This window comes from Canis lupus, chromosome 32 (genome assembly GCF_003254725.2).
Source record: "Canis lupus dingo isolate Sandy chromosome 32, ASM325472v2, whole genome shotgun sequence".
NCBI classification, from domain to species: Eukaryota; Metazoa; Chordata; class Mammalia; order Carnivora; family Canidae; genus Canis; species Canis lupus.
The window spans coordinates 29,944,865-29,965,624 of record NC_064274.1 but is presented as its reverse complement, the minus strand read 5'-3'; the positions used below and the strand labels follow the sequence as shown (position 1 = coordinate 29,965,624).

The 20,760-nt window shown below is 39.9% G+C and overlaps 1 protein-coding gene and 1 non-coding gene across 3 annotated transcripts; one reads left to right on the top strand and one right to left on the bottom strand.

The window, feature by feature from the left end:
* Positions 1–3,331: 3,331 nt before the first annotated feature.
* On the bottom strand, positions 3,332–3,435 carry LOC112671765 (U6 spliceosomal RNA). Its single transcript, XR_003143847.1, has one exon. It is a non-coding gene; the product is annotated as a U6 spliceosomal RNA (small nuclear RNA).
* Positions 3,436–3,749: 314 nt separating this feature from the next.
* PLA2G12A (phospholipase A2 group XIIA) lies at positions 3,750–20,311 on the top strand. Of its 2 annotated transcripts, XR_004811461.2 has the most exons (5): positions 3,750–4,063; positions 13,628–13,704; positions 14,813–14,978; positions 17,118–17,539; positions 19,160–20,311. XR_004811461.2 is itself a non-coding variant. In XM_025465901.3 (4 exons), the coding sequence occupies exons 1-4, from the start codon at positions 3,853–3,855 to the stop codon at positions 17,234–17,236; spliced, it is 573 nt and encodes a 190-aa protein (XP_025321686.1). In that variant the 5' UTR covers positions 3,750–3,852; the 3' UTR covers positions 17,237–20,311. The 2 variants fall into 2 exon arrangements, 1 of the variants encoding a protein (XP_025321686.1); XM_025465901.3 differs by having other exon boundaries at positions 17,118–20,311.
* The last annotated feature ends 449 nt before the right edge of the window (positions 20,312–20,760 follow it).

Below are 20,760 nucleotides of genomic sequence, written 5' to 3'. Positions count from 1 at the left end.
ATCTTGAACTGCAGAGGCTGGGCACCAGACATTACTGCTTGGCCCTCTGCCACTACTGCTTCTGTGAGTTAGCATGGTCTTTCCCGAAGGTGGTCAGCAAACAGAGCTCACTAAATGTAGAGTGCTGCCATCATCTTATATTTAACCCTGGCCTCAGAAGTCACTATCTTATGAGGGAGACAGAAAAAATTATAAAGCTACGTTTTGCCAGGTCAACGGAGGGGAAAACTCAAGGGAGACTCATAAATCAGTCTGAAGTGTCAACGAAGGCCTCCCCAGAGGTGAGTTTAATCTGAATTACAGAAGAAATTTCCAAGCAGATGTAAATGCAAAGGCTCTGTGTCTAGAGGAACCAACCTAAAAAGTGGACAGAGAGCAGTTCTGCATGACAGTCGGGGGTGGGAGAGTAGGGTGCAGCTGAGGACCTGGAGAGGGACAAAAGGGTAGATCAGAGAGGGCTTTGCACAAGAGTTGGGACCACTGACTTTGGAAAGTTCACACTGGAGGCATGGAGGAAGACGTATCGGAGAGGGTGAGATGGGATGGGAAAGACAGTTATGAGATAACTGGACCAATCCAAATGAAAAATGATTAAGAGGGATCCCTGGGTGGCGCAGCGGTTTGGCGCCTGCCTTTAGCCCAGGGCGTGATCCTGGAGACCCGGGATCGAATCCCACGTCAGGCTCCCGGTGCATGGAGCCTGCTTCTCCCTCTGCCTGTGTCTCTGCCTCTCTCTCTCTCTCTCTGTGATTATCATAAATAAATAAAAAAATTAAAAAAAATAAAAAAAAAAAGAAAAATGATTAAGATAGAAATTTTTAAAGAAGATGGCACTGATTCCAGATATATTAAGGAGTAAAATAGATGGCAGCTGGGGACTGAAGAGAGGACAGGGCACTAGGGAGAGGGATAGGACTTTGGAATAACTCCCAAGTTTTCTCTGGGATAATGAGAAGATTGCTGTTGCCATTGATGGAAGAAATAAAGCAAACAGAGAAAGAAAAGCAGGTTTTGTTAAAGATATTTTGAAGCTGTGAGGTCTGTGGGAGCATACGAAAGATGTATATAGCATACAATAGGAAATATAAAGCTAAAAATCAATCAGAGGTTTGGAAGTAGCCAGAAACCCAACCTAGAGAAACCACACACCTGAATTTATCCTGCTGGTCTAAAACACTGCAGTCGTACCCAAGTGAGTACCTTTCTATTTTGTCCAGAGCATCCTCTCTGTATGCCGAGTAATCTTACATTCTACCCACAAAGATCACTTGAAAATCTCTTCCCTCATTGCTGTGATTTGAATGTTGTGTTTCCTCAAAACTCATGTTGAAATCCTAATGCTCCATGTGATGGCATTAAGAAGTAGGGTCTTTAGGAGGTGCTCAAGTCATGAGGGTGGAGGCCTTATGAATGGGATTAGTATTTTATAAAAGAAACCCCAGAAATTCCACACTGCTTCCATCATGTGAGGACACAGAGAGATGTCAGTCATCTGCAAATTAGAAGAGACCCCTCCCCAGAACCTGACACTCTGGCACCCTAATCTTGAATCTCCAGCCTCCAGAAGTGTGAGAAATAAACTTCTGTTGTTTATAAATCACCTAGTCTGTGATATTTTGTTACAATAGCCCAAACAGACTAAAACACTGATCAAATTTGCCTGATGACAGAACACCTGAAATGGAGAGCATTATCTTCAATATATTATGGAACCAGCCTGAGCTTACAGATCTGGTGCAGCTGTTTCTTGTCCTTCACTTTGAATAGCCCTGGTTTGAAGACTATTCATGCTATCTTTAATTTTTTTTTTTTTTTTTAATGCAGAGGCTGGAAACTAGCACTTACTTCCGTTCATTTCAGCCCTTTTTAGAAACCAATGTTCTAGCCTTAACACTGGGCAAAGATTGATCATTATGTCTGGAATGGTTTCACCACTTGGCATTTATTTTCATCACAATAACACTTTTCAGGTCATTTAATGAGACGGTGGAAAAGACTAAAACAATAGAAACTTCCTTGATATTTTGTATTTTGATTTTGTGTTGTTTCAAATAGCACAAAGGATTCTACTCTTCAAGCAGTCTGAGTTAATATGCTACATTAAATCCAATACATTTTGCATTCTTGATGTCACATGACTTCTCTGTACCTTGACTCCTTCACCATAAAAGACTGACAATGCCTCCCAGGCCTCTGTCTTCCCTTCCTCCATTGTGGTGGGTTAATCACAGCCCAAGCGCCCGTAGCTTGGGCGACTTCCTGGGGTTGAGCTACATCTGTCTGTGTCTGCCAAGAGGGACACATTTTTCTGTTTCTAACTCACCCAAAGTCTGCATCCCTATAAAACGCTGTTCTGTGAGATGGTTTGTATGTGAAGTACATGGCACAGAGGAAGTTCCCAATAAGGAGGGATATCATTCTTAGGAACTCTTTAGTGCACATTTATTATACTTAAGAAGCTTTTAACAAACACAAACGCCAAACTAGAACTTATTAGTAATTTTACTAAGAAAGGACGCACCTATTCCCAGCACCTCCAATACTGCCCTGGATCTTATTACTGTTAGATTCCTGGAAATTTCCGGGATACTCGCATAACCAGATATTCATAGCTCTGGCAAAAATTACTGCAATTGTTATTTAAGGATTCTGCGCAGCTCGGGGGAAAAAATACTGAGAAACTTCGCCGGAGTTATCAAGCTACATAATAAGTTGAGCAGGAAAAGTGATTCCATTACGATTTTTTTTTTAATTTTTATTTATTTATGATAGTCACACAGAGACAGAGAGAGAGGCAGAGGGAGAAGCAGGCTCCATGCACCGGGAGCCCGATGTGGGATTCGACCCCGGGTCTCCAGGATCGTGCCCTGGGCCAAAGGCAGGCGCTAAACCGCTGCGCCACCCAGGGATCCCTCCATTAAGATTAAACAAACAAACAAACAAAAAACAAAAACTATATTCAAACGTAGAATGACGCCTCTCCTATCAAGAAAGAAAATAGTTTTTATTTTCAAACCATTTTCTTCTACCAGAATTTCTAAATGTGCATCTAGCTCATGCTTGCCAGCCAGGCAGCACCTGGGCCTTGGGTTGACAGGTCGGGCTCCCGGTGGGCTCCGGATTCCCGTCCACGGCTCAGGCGGACTCGCATTTTCAAACCGAAACGAAGCCAAGACCCCTCGCAGCGCCCTCCGCGGGGGACTACGGGCGTCCCCGGCCAGAGGAGCTGGTTCCTAGGGACGGCGGCGGGCAGGTGGGAGCGGCGATGGCGGGGCTGAGCCCCTGGGGCTCACCTGGCTGCACCTTACAACCACCAGGAGGCTTTTGTTTCTATTAATTTTTATTTTTTATTTTATTTGGCGTCATCCTTGCGCAGGGGCCATGCTAATCTCTGTATCGTTCCGATTTTAGCATATGTGCTGCGGAAGCGAGCACCACCAGGAGGCTGTTTCAATATACCGACGGCCGGAGCCACTAGGGACGGACTCAATCAGCCTCCTGGGGGGGCGGCGGCCGGACGCCGCGGTAGAGATAGTCCCCCCGCTCCGGCAGCGCTAACTGGAGCCCTCGCGCAGGAGCGCCGCGGGGACCCCCGCCTCGCTGACGCACCACGCCCGGGCGCAGGCGCAGGCGCACAGTAGGCCGCGGCCCAGGTCGGCGCATGCGCCGTGCCGCGCGTCTCCGCGACTGCGCCGCCTCCCCGCCGGAGCTCGCTGAAAGCGGTGAGGACCCGCCCCTCAGCTCGGAAGGAGGCGTGGGCTTGGGGCGGGCTGGCGCCGCGGAGCGCGAGGCTGGCGCCGCTGCCTAGGGCGCCCGGTGCGCTCCGTGGGGGCACGGCCCGGTGCGGCGCGAATGGCCCTGCTCCCGCGGCGGGCGCTCGCCCTCCTGCTCCTCCTCTTCCTGCCCGCCGCTGCCCTGTGTCAGGAGCAGGCCCAGACCACCGACTGGCGGGCCACGCTGAAGACCATCCGCAACGGCGTTCACAAGATAGACACGTACCTGAACGCCGCCTTGGACCTCCTGGGAGGCGAGGACGGGCTCTGCCAGTACAAGTGCAGCGACGGTGAGAGGGAGCCCAGGCCCCGTGAGGCCGTCTTTGAGGGGGACGCGGGGGGCGGAGGTGCGGGGCGCGAGGCAGAGCTTGTCGTCCTCTGGCTGTGGAGACGCTTGGCCGAGGCTGGAGTCTTACGGTTCCTGCGGTTGAGCGATCGGGGTAGAAGCTCGCACCACTGTTGTTAGAATATAAGAGGTCACCCGAGGTGGTGCTCTCCGTGGTTTCATTGCTTTCGAGTGACTACCTTTTCTTTTTCTCGCTTTCTTTTTTCCCTCGGCTATTTGCGCGAAGTTGCCTAAGAACTTCGTGACGTACGCATCGTGGGAATGGAGTGGAACAGACGGATTTTAGCCGCTATTTCAGCGGGTTAGGCAGCCGAACATGCAGAATTTACCGAGATTTTTAATCATGACGTGTTACCTGTCTCAAGAATTGGCTTTAATGTTTTTTTCCCCTTTTTTTTTTTTTTAATAAAGAGCTGCAGGAAATACATTGCGACCTTTGTACAGACTTTTGGTGTACCCTATTGTTGGGAAAGAGTTTTGATAACTCTTCTAGAAATTGTCTGCCACGACTTGGTAGCAGTGACGTCTCCTCTTCATTGTTGGTTAATGCTAGTATAATTGTTTGATTTTTGATTTTTCATATTTTTAACCAATTCTTTTTGTTTTTAATTATTTATTCATGAGAGACACACAGAGAGAGAGAAGCAGAGACAGGCAGAGGGAGAAGCAGGCTCCATGCAGGGAGCCCGATGTGGGACTCGATCCTGGGACTCCAGGATCACGCCCTGGGCTGAAGGCAGATGCTCAACCGCTGAGCCACCCAGGCGTCCCAACCAATTCTTTTTGAATCTGAGAACTCGTTTGGTGGCCTTGTTGGTAATACTCAACACAGTGTCTCAGCCGAGATCTTTTTTTTTTTTTTTTTTTAATGTTTAAATATTGTAGAACCTCAGATAAGATGCTCAGGGTTCTTTTTGGAAATTCAAAATGTTAAGATTTTGAGAAATCATGTTTCCAGTAAGAGTAGATAGAAGAAGTCTGGGCCTAGTTCATTTAATGCTTTGCAGTTCAAAATAATAACTCAGTGACTGATGGTAAAACCAGAATGCATGTAGGTGAATTTAAAAGAAATCTATGTCATGTGAAACTGTAATGCCACTTGCTGCCTGTAATTCTCAAAATTTCTAGTTTAATGTTAGTGGAGGTACAGAATGAGCCATATCTTGTATGCTATGAAGTGCTAAATCAGGAATACCAGTATGCAATCAGGAAGGAAATGTTTTTGTCCTTGTAGGGCTTGTTAGGAGGAATAAGTGAATTATTTGAAAATTAAATGATTGCCTTTCTTGAGGCAGCAGATGTCATAATTTTACTTAGTCATCCCTATTCATTATACAAATATTTGGCTGCCCGTTACGTCTCAAGTGTTCTACCAATTGGAGATTCAGTAGTAAACAAAACACAAAATTCCTGTCCGTGGAGCCCCCATTCTGGTGGGGAGAGACAGTAAACTAAAAAATAAGTGAAATAAACCAAATATGCAGTATATGTATCTGAAGTATGCCAGTGTTTTAAGAACAATAGTAAAAACAGCAGTGGCAGTGTTGGGAGAAAGTGTTGAGAAGAAATCTGAAAATGCTGAAGGTGACACTGATGATGTGGGGTAAGAACCCCCCAGGCAGAGGACCTGAGGAAGGACCTGAGGAGAAAGGCCAGTCAAGGATGACTTTGAAGATTTTGGCCTGAGCCACAGGAAGGATGTAGTGTTACCATTTACTGAGATAGGAAAGGCTTCACAATCTTCATTAACTTGTGATGAGTCAAAGGTTCTAGAGTTTATGTTTAAAATATCGCAAGTTGGGCAGCCCGGGTGGCTCAGTGGTTTAGCGCCGCCTTCAGCCCAGGGCCTGATCCTGGAGACCCGGGATCAAGTCCCACATCCGCCTCCCTGCATGGAGCCTGCTTCTCCCTCTGCCTGTCTCTGCCTCTCTCTCTGTGTCTCTCATGAATAAATAAATAAAATCTTTAAAAAATAAAATATCACAAGTTGAAGGGATACTGTTCACATTATAAAGATGACTTTAATCTTTTATTTTACCTAACCCTTTTTATCTTCAACAAACCTCACTAAATTTACCATGTGGAGTTTCAAGCAAAATCTCCAGCATAAAAAAACACAAATGAAATTGAGAATTTAGAAAATGGTATGCTTTGATAAACATCTTTTTGTGGTCTTAATAAATGCTGCTCTCTGCTCGTAGGACTGTGATTCCAAGTAACCATGTTGATAATTCCAACATTATGAAAATTGTTCTTTAGTTGCTATTACTTGAGAAGTCTCCCTGGAACACTATTTCAACCTTTCCTGTATTTTGGAATGCAAGTGACCAAATCAGAACCAAACAGAAGCAGACAAATCCCAAAGCTAGAGGACCATGGTGATGGAAGGGTGTTTGTTTAATAGTTGCAGTAAATAGGTAAAGGGAGCTTAAAAAAAGACTTGCTGGTAGGGAGAGAGTGATCAGATTAAAGGACACAGACTTGTTGCATTCAATTATCTTTATTTTATCAAAAGGCTTGGCTTTATGGAGGCTTGCTCCTTTCTGGCCATCCCGCCCAAGGTGGGAACAAAGCTTTATTGAGATCGAAGTAAAGTTATTTAGGAGAACAAATTAAATGGTTGCTATTTTTTTCTTTATTTTTTTTCTCCCTGACAGCAAAGAAGATTTGAGAAAGAAAACTTTTTGATTTCTTTTGAAAAATAGAAAACAAGATTGGCATATAAAATGTTCTAAATTATGAATAAGTAACTCATTCAATGATTTATGTTTTATAGGATCCCTTTGGCTTCTGTGCAAAAGAGTCCAGGGAATGGGAGAGCAAAGATGAAGGCAGAGTGACAGGTGTAGGAATTCAGAGAAAAGATGTGGGTAGTTTTGTCCAGGTTAATAGCAATAAAGATGGTGAGAAGTGGTTGGATTTGGGGATATATTTTGGAGGAAGAGCCTAAAGGATTTGCTGATAGCTTGGAAGGAAGGTGTGAGTAGGGTAAAAAAAAAATGATTTCAGAATTTTTGGCCTGAATGATTGGAAGGATGGGGTTGCCTTTAACTGTAATAGGGCAGACCATGGGAAAAAGACATTAGGAAAAATAATAGCAAATTTGTATGCTTTTGAGAATGATTCAGTAGAGAGTGAAAACACTGTTGGGGGAGAAATGAAGGAGAATTATTGGAGTCATGTCCTTAGGTAAATGAGAGGAGGGGGTTCTGGTGCATAAATAGATTGGCCAAGAGCACAGATGGCATATCCCTGTTAATAGGAACAAAGAGAGGATATGGATAGATGAATATCCGTATTAGATGGTGATGGCTACATAACCGAGTTCTCTTCTGATTGCCTCAGTTTTCTCAGTGAAGTAGGAAGGAGAGAAGGTGAGAATGGAAGTGTTGGAGATTTGAGGAAAATAGGAGAGTGAATGGACCAGAAAACTAAAGTAGCGTAAGGGCCCTCTGCAGATTAAATATTGAATTAAAATCTCAAGTGTTTGGAAAAGCAAGTTTGAATTGTGTTTCCTATGAAGCACAGTGCTAAGATCTTTGACCCAACAGCCTTGCCTTTCTCTTTCTCATCTGCTTCAGTGTTCATTTATGTGAAAGAAGTTGGTCTGTTTGGAAGTATTTACATCAGATTTTTAAAAACTATCTAGAAAAGATCTATCATCACCTTGAGTCCAGGCAGATCTTTAGATTTCATCTGTCCATATAGATGATAAAACAAAGCATCAAGAGAGGTGCATTTGCCTAAGTACAAAAGGAGACTCAATGAATAGTATTTCCATGTAGTTGTACCCAGTGGTTTTTAAATTCTTCTCGTCTCATTTTTTTTCTTATCTTTCTGTATTTGCTTACAAATTTTAGGGGGTAGTGGCTCGATAGATCATGGATTTTGGTTTGACTCTGATGTTGCTTCTTCTGTGTTAACCCAGTTTTTGCTTGCTTTGTGTATTAGTCTGTCCAGACTCTTGTAACAAAAGATCATAGACTTATTTAAACAACAGGAATTTATTTTTTACAATTTTGGACACTGGAAAGTCCAAGATCAAGGTTTGGCCAACAGTGTTCTATAGTGAAGATTCTCTTCCTGGTTGCAAACAGCTGCCTTCTTACTGTGTCCTGTGTCATGGTTGCGGGGTGGGAGAAGCAAGTTCTCTGGTGTCTCTTCCTTGTCCTGCTCTCATGACATTATCCAAACTTAATGACCTCCTGAAGTCCCCATCACCAAATACATTGGGAGTTAGGGCTTCAACATAGGAATTTGGGGGGGACACAGTTCAGTTCATAGTGTTTTGCAAAAATTGGCACCCAGTAGAAATGCTAAAATTTTTTTTAATGTTTAGCAGCTTACAACACCATTTATAGCAACATTTAAAATGAAATTAATATATTTGTAATTTTTGGTATGTATAGCAACTTAATCTTTAATAAGCAACTTTATCTATAACTTGTTAAAAATGTAATTTCAATTTAAAGGTGAATTTAGAACTTAAACAGTTTAGAGTGTTTTGGGAAATCTGTATTTCTCAGTTTTCTGGGGATTTTGGGGTTCAGAGGCAGTTGGTTTTTTGGTTTTTGGCTTTTTTTGTTGTTGTTAGCTGTAGAAAGAGAATATTTCATTTTCAGGAGGGAATTTTTCCCATTTTTTTCATCCAGTAATTTCATGGGTGCCTACTATGTCTCAGGCATCTTCTAGGTGAATAAGACAAAGTTCCCATTCTCATAGAAACTGGCTAATGTTAATTTGGTCAGTGAATTTTAGAAGAATAAAATCATGGAATGGATATGGAAGGGAAGGGGCTCTATTTTAAGATGGAGTGCGGGGGGGGGGAGTCCTCTCTGATGAAATAACATTAGCAGGTTCCCTCAAAAGCCAAACAAAAACCAGACACATGTTGTGTTATTATTCAGTAGTTCATGTATAGTAGGTCTTGGTTCTCATTGCATTTTATCAGCTTCACTCCTGAGAGCAGTTTTAGATACTGGCTCTGTTTGAAACAACTGCCTCCCCCATGTTCGCACCTCCATTTTCAGTTTTGCTGGCACTTTTGCTTCGGTACCATCTCTGTTCCTCTCTATTCTCCTGTAGCAGGTATGCTTTGTTTTGCTTTGGTTTGTCTCCCTGACCTCACTTGCTTCTGATCATTCTTCCACTCAAAGGTAATTATCTTTTACAAAATGAGAAAATATATAAATACACACATATGCACACACCTATGTATCATTGTCATTACACACATCAGAATGTTAAAAAGTATATTATAGACTTAATATCAAAAGAAACTCCATAGATTTATATAAAATACAAAGGAAAGGAGAAATAGAAGTGCTCCTGTGGTATAAGTATTACAACATTGAGGGAAATATCTTCCCAGTTAAAAAAAAAGGTAGACATTTGAGATTAAAAACCCACATGCCTTTAAAACTCTAGGCCCATCTTAATTTCTGAGGGAGGTAGTAACCTTTGATTCTAGTGGAAGAGGGTAGGTGCCAGAAATCTGGCAGCTGATAGATGGGGAATATATGTAGTATCCAAAAAGTTGAAAACAGGATAAAACAGGGATCCCTGGGTGGCGCAGCGGTTTGGCGCCTGCCTTTGGCCCAGGGCGCCATCCTGGAGACCCAGGATCGAATCTCACGTCGGGCTCCCGGTGCATGGAGCCTGCTTCTCCCTCTGCCTGTGTCTCTGCCTCTCTCTCTCTCTTTCTCTCTCTCTCTCTCTCTGTGTGTGTGTGTGACTATCATAAATAAAAATTTTAAAAAAGAAAACAGGATAAAACAGTATGTTAGTTACATTTTCAAGTAATGTGCCCAATATGAGTTACCTATAGGTAACCTTCAGATACCTATAAAGGTATACTTCTAAATTGAAAGCAGTAAATCCAATCATTAACCTGAAAAATGTTTAGGAAGGGGGAGCCCAGGTGGTGGCTCAGCAGTTTAGCGCTGCCTTCAGCCCAGGGCCTGATCTAGAGACCTGAATCGAGTCCCACGTTGGGCTCCTTGTATGGAGCCTGCTTTTCCCTCTGCCTGTGTCTCTGCCTCTCTCTCTCTCTCTCTCTGTTTCTCATGAATAAATAAATAAAATCTTTGAAAAAAAAAAGTTTAGGAAGTATACTACTTTTCCTATTTCTAGACTTTTATTTTTATTTATTTTTATTTTTATTTTTTTTATTTCTAGACTTTTAAAAAAATATCCTTTGGCTTATTTATTGTACTTTTTCCAGATTAAATTCAACCCATTGCTTAATATCTATTGCTAAATGAGTTTCTAAACATTTTAAATGGTTGATTGTTAAAAACCCCTGATGGGAAAGCATCATGATGAAGCTTCAAGGAACTAGAATAGCTTCTCCAAGAATTTCATGCTAATCCAGCCTCTCTCCCATTCAGTGAAGAGATTTCTAGTGTGGTAGGCCAAAGAAAACAGTACATCAGATGGCTAGTTTCTCGTGATACTCCCATGAAAAATGTAGGCTGGAGAAAACTTGATTTATCACAACCAATCACACCTGGTTGAGTGGTCTACCCAGAAGATGGGGTTGATGACTTCACAGCTATTTATAGAGAGGGCTGGTCTGTGGGAGGGTGTTGCAGACCTCTGCCTTGGTTAGTATCTGTGTCTCAAGTTTATAAATATCTGGGAGCAGCCAGTGATATTGAGTGAATAGCTCGAAATTTAAACTGTACAGGAAGTCTTGGATGATAAACTAAAACTAACAAGACAGAATTTCCCAATCTAATATTTAGGTTCAAAATTTAAGCTGTAGAGTATTTAGCAGTAGATATTAGAAAGTTTATTTTAGAAAGAACTGATAGTTTTTCTTACTCTCTCATGTGTCTTAGCATTGAGACATGGCTAAAATATATGCTAATTGTCTTAGGCTCTATTGATACAAGTACTTTATCTACCTCACCTTACAGTGTTCAGTTTGGGATGGCACATTTTAAAGAGATATGACAAACTAGAAGTGATCAGGCTTTTGGAGGTTGATTAATGCTCACCAAACTCAAAGGAGACTGAGGGATAAGCAGCAGTACCAGTTTATTTATAATGAGTATTAGAACTGCCATGGGGATTTGCCTTCCAAGTCACCTACTCATTCATTGATTCATTCATTCATCCATCAACAAATAATTTTTGAGAACCTAACCATATGCTGGGCACTGTTCTAGACTTTAAAGGTATGAAACACAGAAATTTCTGCCCTCACAGAGTTTATATTTCAGTATGGAGAGACAGATAATAAATAAGTAGGCTAATAATATGAAATTTTTGAGGGTTATGCATGCTACAAATGGTATGGTCAGAGAAGGCATTGCTGAGAAGGTGAAGGAATAACTATGTAGATACTGGGGAGGAAGAGCATCCACATAGAACAGTAGGTTCAGTGGCACTAAAGCAGGAGCAGACTTGGCATGTCTGGGAATAACGAAGAGACCAGATGTGATGGAATGAAGTGAAGGAACAGTAGGAAGATGAGATCAGAGAAGTAATGATGTGTTGTGTGTGGTTGCAGATTATATAGAGTTAATAGACATTGGAAGAATTTTGGCTTTTATCCTGAATAAGAGGAGAAGCCATTGGAGATGGCTTTGGCAGAGGAAAGTCTTTATTTAACGTATTTTAATTTTAATAGGATCACTCAGGTTCAGTGTTGAAAAAAGACCAAGGCTGGCAGTGCTGTGGAGTGGGGAAACCGAGATAGGGATGGCAGTAATCTATGGTGGCTTGGAGCAGTTTAGTAGCAGTGGAGGTGGGAAGAAGTGATTAAATTCTGAATATTTTAATTTTAATAGGATCACTCAGGTTCAGTGTTGAAAAAAAGACCATGGCTGGCAGTGCTGTGGAGTGGGGAAACCGAGATAGGGATGGCAGTAATCCATGGTGGCTTGGAGCAGTTTAGTAGCAGTGGAGGTGGGAAGAAGTGATTAAATTCTGAATATTTTGAGGGTAGAGTCAACAAGACATGCTGTGGAAATGGATGTGGGATATAAGAAAATGAGAGCATCAAAGATGGCTAAGGTTTTTTTCTGAGCACCAGTAATGTTGGAGTTGTTTCATCTGAGAAGGAACTATGGATAGAACAGGTTTGGGGATGAATATCAGGAGGTACATCTTAAGTTTGAGGTGCCCGTTAGATATCCAGGCCCTTTTAAGTGGAAAGCCAAATCATAAACAGTTTTCTTAAGAATGAAAGGGCTCAGAAACAACCATCCTCTTGGACAGTGCTGGAGAAACAAGACCAACTTCTGTCATTGGCTTCCTCATTCCTCAATCCATTATAACTATTCTCTTCCTACGTACTGTTCTTCAGACTGGTTGGAACAGGCTAGAGCTTTATATTTTCATCAGTTTATATTCTCTTTAGGCTCTACCTTGTTATTACTTCACTGAAGCATGTGAATCTCAGCAACTCACTTAAGCCATTTTTAGATCCTTACTTTGAGTGGGTTACTTATTTTGATGGTTGATTACTGGAAGGGTTGCTTTTTCTCCTCATATTTTACTTTTGGAGGGTAAACTTATCTTTATTTAAGTCTAATAGCAATAAATAATAGTTGACTGAAAGTTGGTGGATCCTTTTTTTTTTTTTTTCCTAAGTAAGCAACTATGGGGAGATATTAGGGATGTTTTGCTTTTAGAATTGAAGATAAAGGGTAGTCCCAAATGTTGGAAGGATTATCATGTAAATAGGTAATTGGCTTGGCTCATTGTGTGTTCCCCAGAGTAGAGGATTGCTTATAGGAAAACTGGAAAGAATTTAACAGTTAGTGCCATTCTACAATGGAACAGGCTATTTCTTAATACTGGAGGAGGATTATGGGAAACATTCAAGAGAAAGTAGGTTACTGTTAGGGATGTTGAAGCGATTTTTAGATTTCATGAGGAGAGCTGTTTTTAAAGTACTTTGCAGCATTCTAGATTGCTGTGATGTCATCTTTCTCATTGTTACGGAACCATTGGTGCTATTAGGGAGAATAGAACCAGAGTAATATGGCTCACCATGCTTTGTTTATTCCTCACGTTTTTCCTTAGCTGGCAAAGAAATGTATTTGTGAAATGATTGGTTGGAGTCCAGGCTAGAATGTATGGTCCTGTAATGTCTTAAAATGGTGTTAAAGTAATTAAATGTTCATTGCGTTAAGCTCTGTGAGTAAACTGGTTAGTTAATGGTTATGGAGGTTTGCATGCAGTGGAGTATTGGCTGAAGGTTGGGAAGATACAGTTCTTGCCCCATAAGTTTTTAAACAAAAAATGGGAAACAGGGTGGATTTGTCTTTCATACATATGGACCCAGTCTGGCATATAAACTCTGAAATCTCCTGAAGTGCAGAGTAGCTTTTACATGTTTTGCATGGTATATAGGCTTAAAATAAAGACATTCGCTTATGTCAGTACCCAAATATTAAATATTTCCAAGCCTAGTCTATTAGTACATCATAGACTTTTTTTGCATGTTTTTAAGTCATATTTGAAAATTAATTATGATACCATTTATATTTTACAGGATCTAAGCCTTTCCCGCGTTATGGTTATAAACCCTCCCCACCGAATGGATGTGGCTCTCCATTGTTTGGTGTTCACGTAAATATTATTTTCTTATTTGATAAGTTTTATGATCACTAGTGTTCCTTTTTTATTTTAAAGATTTATTTGTTTATTAGAGAGAGATAAAGGGATAGGGAGGGGCAGAGAGAGAGGGAAGAGAGATCTCAAGCAGACTCCCTGCTGAGTGTGGAGCCCAGTGCACAGCTTGACCCTGAAATCATGACCTGAGCCAAAATCAAGAGTTTGGACACTCAACTGACTGAGCCACCCAAGCACCCCAACCAGGTGGTACTCTTAATAATGCAAGACTGTCAGTATATTCTCAGGGTTACAAATAATTTTGCCTGTTGTAATGGTAATTAGGTTTATTATATGCTTTTATAGCTAAAGCACATTTAGTAAGTCCTAACAAAACTAAATGGAATAAAATTCATGTTTTATTTTTTAATCTCATAGATGTTAATACTGTTGGAAAGATATTTTCTCATGTAACACACATGGTTTAAAAGTTTGAAGTGTAGAATTAATGCTACTTAGGATGAAAAAGTATAGATAAAGCATAATATTTTCTGTATTAAAACAAAGCTAAGTAAGGTAGCTATGGGGGTTTTTGGTAGGTGAGGCTAAATCTGAACCAACTGTTACAGGAAAAAAATGTTTATGAGTGATTCCTAGACACAAGCGTTTTGCGTATAAAGCTAATAAAACCAGTTAAAGATAAGCTGTAGATTTGAAGGAACAGTATCTTTAGGGAGTGGATAAACACTTAGAGATTGAACTACAATAACAAAATGTGAGTTGTAGAAGCTTAAAAGTTTTCAGTGATATTTCATATAAAGTATATTTTATAGAGGGAGAGGTACAAAATACTTTGAAATATCCAAAAATCTATCTTTGCTCTTATCCTGACCTTTCTGTTTTTAAAAGTGTGTTTTGGACAATTGGAAGTTACATTTGTTACTGGCAGGTAACTGAATATTGCAAAATAGGGAGTTTTGAGGCATAGCTGAGAGCCATAGTGGGTGCATGTGGGGGGAGTAATGGGCAGTAATCATCCTTGATTTCTAAGTCTACTTGAATGTAATACTTCAGCAGAGGAGTTTTGAATTTCATCAACAATAATCCATCCAAATGCCTCTTTCAGCTTAATATTGGCATCCCTTCCCTGACAAAGTGCTGCAACCAACATGACAGGTGCTATGAGACCTGTGGCAAGAGCAAGAATGACTGCGATGAGGAATTCCAGTATTGCCTCTCTAAGATCTGCCGGGATGTGCAGAAAACACTAGGACTAGCTCAGCATGTTCAGGGTAAGGATGATCCAGCAGGATGGAGATCAATGCTATTTGTAAAATTTTATTGACTGCTTTATGTTTTAGTACAGGGTTTACCACTAGAAATCTTCCACTGCGTATTACTATATCTATTGTGACACAGCCCTTTCAATTTCCTGAGATGAGGAGTCATTGATTTTGTAATCTTAAATGATTTATAGTCATGGAAGCAAAAAGTGTTAGGAGACTTTGGGAAGAGGGTATGTGCGAGGCAGAGAAGAATCATCCAAGATCTTGTGCCCTGTAGTGTATCTCTAATGACTCTAATGATCCAGAGGCTAAAGTTTGAAATCCTGGATCCAGTGATTTTAAGAACACAGCACATAGGATTTAGAGTGGGAAGTTTTAGAAGACTTGAGCTTTAAATTTGTTTCTTCATATGTATCTGTGTCAGGAGGGTCCCTGGAACCACCCCCAGATTTGCTAGGAGGACTTACAGGATTTAACATATAGTCATAGTCAGAGTGTAGGGATACAAAGTGAAGGGTAGCCCGGGTGGCTCAGCAGTTTAGCTCCACCTTCAGCCCAGGGCGTGACCCTGGAGACGCGGGATCAAGTCCCACCTCAGGCTCCCTGTGGAGAGCCTGCTTCTCCCTCTGCCTGTGTCTCTGCCTCTTTTTCTCTCTGTGTCTCTCATGAATAAATAAATAAAATACTTTTAAAAAAAAACAAAAAAGTGAAGTCAGCAAAAGGTAAAGGTGTTTCAGTGTTCTCATTTATAAAATAGTACCCATCTCATAGAGTTCTCATCAAAATACAATAAAATATTTGTGGAAATACAAATCACTGTACAAATACTAAAAGTTACAAAATCTTTTCACTGTTAAGCTGAAGTATTTTTCATACATTGAAATCAGAAGAGAAGGTGCAAGAAAGGAAACTAACATTTTTAGGCATTTTTCATAAGATACCATGCTAGATATTTTAGATATGTTTTCCTTGATGTTCACAAAAACCCAAAGAAGTAGTTAGTGGTACACTGATTTTTCAAGGAAGGAAACTGAGATTCAAAAAAGTAACTTGTCCTAAATTGCATACTTCTGATTCTAAAACTTGTGTTCTGTCTACTGCAATATTCCCCAAACAATGTCATAGGTCTAATTCTGAATTCCTATAATAACTGTCAGGGAAGAAGTGTCTGCTCCAGGTGTGCAGCTTGAACTCCCAGCCTCTGAATTCCCTTGCATGCTTTCAGCTGAGGCAAACTAGTTGCGCAGCAGAATAGTACATGGATGTATTTCCTGTCTTCTGATCTAAGGACCTACTAACCGGGCTAAATGATGAAGCCAATTTCCTTGCAGTGCCCTACTGAATAATTATAGCCTTTACACTTCTATGGTGGTTGTGTTCCTTAATGGCACAGCCTTTTGGAGAACTTTAAAAATGGCAGGATTTTGCAATGAATAGTTTCTTCCTTAACATGAGTATTTGAAACAAGAAGTATTTAGATGACTAAAGGCTACTCTGCAGTGTCTCTGTAAGTGAATTTTATGGAGATAATCTCACCTGGCTGTTACAGGCGTCTTAGAATAAGAAAAGTAAATCCATTATCTTTTCTATAGTCCTAAAAACAATTTTAAACTCTGCTAGAGAAAAAACACTTTTGATTTCTAGGTCTCCTTTCCCAAGCCAAATTGGGATATTGAGAAAGAGAGAGCAAGAGCGGGGTCCATTTATCTTAAGCATCTTAAATGATGTATGATCAGTTCATAGAAGTCGTCAACCATAATTAAATGTTCTGAAGTTTCTCTATTTTTAACCTTAATTTCTTCTACACCTAAAAATCTTTTCTAGTGTTTTTTTCAAATAAAAGGAAAAGTAACAGTGATGAACTAATCAGTGCTTTTGAGAGAGACTTGTTGGCCTAGTAGAAAAAAAAATTGGGTTGAACAGTTGCAAGCAAACAAAAAAGTAGATACGTGCCCAAGACACTGACACCGATTGTCTGTCTATAGGTGCTTCTGGCCTTTAAAGGTTTGAGAGGACATTGATGTAACAGATGTTTACGTGCCCAGTAAGGGAGTACTTGACACCGTGCTGTGACATGTAATATATGGGAAGAGAGAGCGGTGCTTTTCAGTTGCCCAGCAGTAATAGCCCTTTCTTATTTTGCAGCATGTGAAACAACAGTGGAGCTCTTGTTTGACAGTGTTATACATTTAGGCTGCAAGCCATATCTGGACAGCCAACGAGCTGCATGTAGGTGTCGCTATGAAGAAAAAAGTGATCTCTGAAGAAGATGCTAATGGCTGGTGACAGGACAGAAGAATATAGAACTACTGCTTTACAGTATAAAGCTGCCTTATTTTTGTGAAAGGATTATTTTAAGACTTTACTTTGACATTAAAACTTCAGACTAAAGCAAAAAATGGGAAAAGTGATCTTCCTGGACAATGTTCCTTAGTGTGCCAAACTGTCTTGACCAATCTCAGAGAGAGGTGCATGTTAAGGAGAGAATATTTTAAAAGGAGTCTGTACTCAATTTTCACAGCTGTGTTTACCAAAACAATGAGGTCAAATGTAAAACTGATTACAAGGTATGTTAAACACTGTCTTATTTGGAAATATGGGGAAATCTTCACTTAGAAGTATGTTTACTATAAAAATTTAAATATACATTTATTCCTGGAAGGATCTTTTTTTTTTTTCTATTTTAATTAACACATTCTATGCTGTTTTCCTGTTGAGGAATGGGCTTGATGAGCCCGTTAAACATATGAGTAAGTCTCACTTCTGTTAATGATAAGACTAGTTATAAGGACAAGGTTTCCATGTCTTTCTCTCTCTCTCTCTCTCTTTTTAATATAATTGGAACCATCAGCTAGTGGCCTCTTAGGGAGCAAAACCAGGATCTGTAGGTTTTACGTAATGTGTTTGTAAGGTGATATGAACAAAATTCAGAAAAGCCACTCCCATTCTATGAATCATTCATATGACAAATATCATATTTTGCTATAACCTTTGCCTAAATTGAAGAAAACATGGATTTCTTGAGACAAATGAGAAGTTACTTCACATACACATTAGAGAATTATATGCTACTATGCTTTGGTGTTTATTTCCTAGCACTTGGTCCTCATAGTAGATTCAGGTATATCTTTAAAAGTCTGAAACCTTTTCTTAATAGTTGCCTTAATAAATATTATTCTAGATACTTTTTAAAAAATTTTTAACTGTGGAGTCAAAAGGGATGGTAAAGCAAGATACAAAGAACTATCTTTTGTAGATTTCTCATTTACATTGGAAATTATTAGTAGATGTTTAGAAGCAAATCACAGGACTTTAGCTGCCTCTGAAAATGTCTATATGTGTTGAAAGCTTTTCCACCCTTTGGAAAGCACAGCTGTATTCATCTACTGCTCTTTGCCTCCCGCTGGCTATGGGCTTTCCCTAGCCTTGGATCCCAAGCACCATATAGCTTTTGGGTAGCTTATATAGCCAAAGTTATTAAGATAAACTGCTTGAAAATGTCAGAGAAGGACAGCTCCAGAAGTGGTTCTTTTTAAGTCACTACAGGCAGAAGTGAGCAAAGAGAAAAATATGTTCTGGAGAAGGGGCTACATTCCTAACTTTAAATAGATATCATTGCTAAAGACCTAATACCTTTCCAAACTGAGATGATGGAACTTTTCTGCTAAGGATGTGTCCTCTATGAGATGAGAAATGTGTATCCCTGTGACTAATTGAGCAAACTGGGCTCTAACTTAAATGTTTGGAACCCTTAATTGATACTTTTAAAAAGGTAACAGTTTTATAATCCATTGTCCATATTTAATCTTTATCAATATTTGCCATTGAAATACTTGACCAGGTAACTTTAAACTTACAATAAATTTATGGATTTTCTTGGCAGCATTGGCTCTCAAGAGGACAGACTTAGAATTCTATAAAATCTTTAGTTCATGGTCACAAATTCTACACAAAGATCCAAAGAAGCTTTTTTTCTATGTTAAGATTTTTATCTTGGAATAATTTTAGATTTATAGAAAAGTTGCGAAGATAATATAGACTTGTTATATATGCCTTACCCCTAATGTTAACATTTTACATAATCATGAAACATTTATTAAGAAACCAACATCAGTAATTACTAACTAAACTCTAGACTTTGTTTGGATTGTACTGGTTTTTCCATTAATGTCATTTTTCTTTTCCAGGATCCAATCTAGGATACCACATTGCATTTAGTCATCATGCCTCTGATAAGCCTCTGGTCTGCGATGGTTCCTCAGGCTTGTTGTTCATAATCTTGACAGTTTTGAGGAGTGCTGGTCAGGTGTATTGTAGAATGCCCCTCACTTTGGGCGTGTCTGGTGTTTCCTTCATATTTGACCTTGGGTTATGGATATTTTCAGGAAGAAAACCACAGAGGTGAAGAAGGGTTCTTCTCACCAGATCATATCAGTAGTTGAATGTAATCAACTTGGTATGGTAACTCCAAACACTTGGTGTAGGTAGTGGCTGTTGGGTTTCTCCACTGTCAAGTTATTACTTTTCCCTTTCCATACTTCTGTTCCTTGGAAGCCAGTCCCCAAATCAGTCTGTGAAAGGTGGGGGGTGGGCAAGAGTCTGTTCTACCTGCTGGAAAGGGGAATTTCTTTATATGATTCTTGGAATTTTTCTGTAAGAAAGATTTGTCTCCTCACCCGTCCCATTTATTCAGTTATTTATATGAGTATGGACTCATGTATATCTCTTTCAGACTTTGAGTAATGTTTATTTTATTGCTCAAATTGTTCCAGCTCAGCTATTGGGAGTTATGTCATTTTGGCTCCTGTGTGTCTGTAATGTGCCCCCATCCTTTTGATTTTTGAGCACTTAAATACTTTCTGGCAAGAAAGTAGGAGATGTCACTCTAGACTTGTCTTATAGGCTTCCAGCACCAGAATCAGCCTCTTCTCCAAAGAGCACTGGTTCCTTTTATTGGAGAATGCTTTCTGTTGGAACTTAGGAACCAATACCTGGGTGCTGAGTGTGCTCATTGCTGTTGAGGTGTCACTGCTGCTAAGACCCTCCCAGTAAACGGAGCTAGGAAATATGTATGCATATTAATCCATGTACATGTACAATCTACAATGATTTCTGTATGTGTATATATGTTAAGCTGAATGTGAGTCCTTACTGATGTCTGCACTTGAGTCACGTACCACAGGGCATGTATTTAGATTTTAAGAATGGTATCTGCACTATCCATAGAATAAAGCTCATAAACAAGCAAAAAAGAAAACCCCAAAACTAGCTTTTAGCAGCTCTATGCAAGAAACATAATACTGATATTTTTTAAATAAAAGTGAATTGCCTTTAAATAATGCCTTTGTCTTTAAAACCTTTTGATACAGTTTTCCAGGGACAGATAAGGCTGTATTCATTTCATTGGTTTAGAAACTCAGGCACCCAGAAGCTCTAAGGAAGACAGAATTGAAATATGAGGACAGAACCAAATGAAACACATTTGGAACAGGCTTGCCTTCAGTGGGCTTGTAAATTATACTAGTAATATTAGTTAAAAAGTTGTTTCATTAGCTTATAACATTCTCCCTAAGATGAAAAAATGGTATTTTTGTCAGTATAGAAGTACAAGATTATCAGGAAATCAAGCTGTGTATTTTATCTTGGTACAAAACAAGAAAAACATCTAACAAAATGAAAACAATGGAGTCTCTATAAAAACTCTTTAGTAGACTGACCGGTAACTTTGGGGTAGAATGAAGCCTATTAGGTAAGATCCTCCCACATATATTTTGTTGCATTGTTCAAA

Excerpts from the sequence above, each read along its gene's own strand:
- PLA2G12A (XM_025465901.3), top strand. The coding sequence starts at position 3,853 with ATGGCCCTGCTCCCGCGGCGGGCGCTCGCCCTCCTGCTCCTCCTCTTC. Across the intron at positions 4,064-13,627 it reads CCAGTACAAGTGCAGCGACG|GATCTAAGCCTTTCCCGCGT; the intron begins GTGAGAGGGAGC and ends TATATTTTACAG. Across the intron at positions 14,979-17,117 it reads ACTAGCTCAGCATGTTCAGG|CATGTGAAACAACAGTGGAG; the intron begins GTAAGGATGATC and ends CTTATTTTGCAG.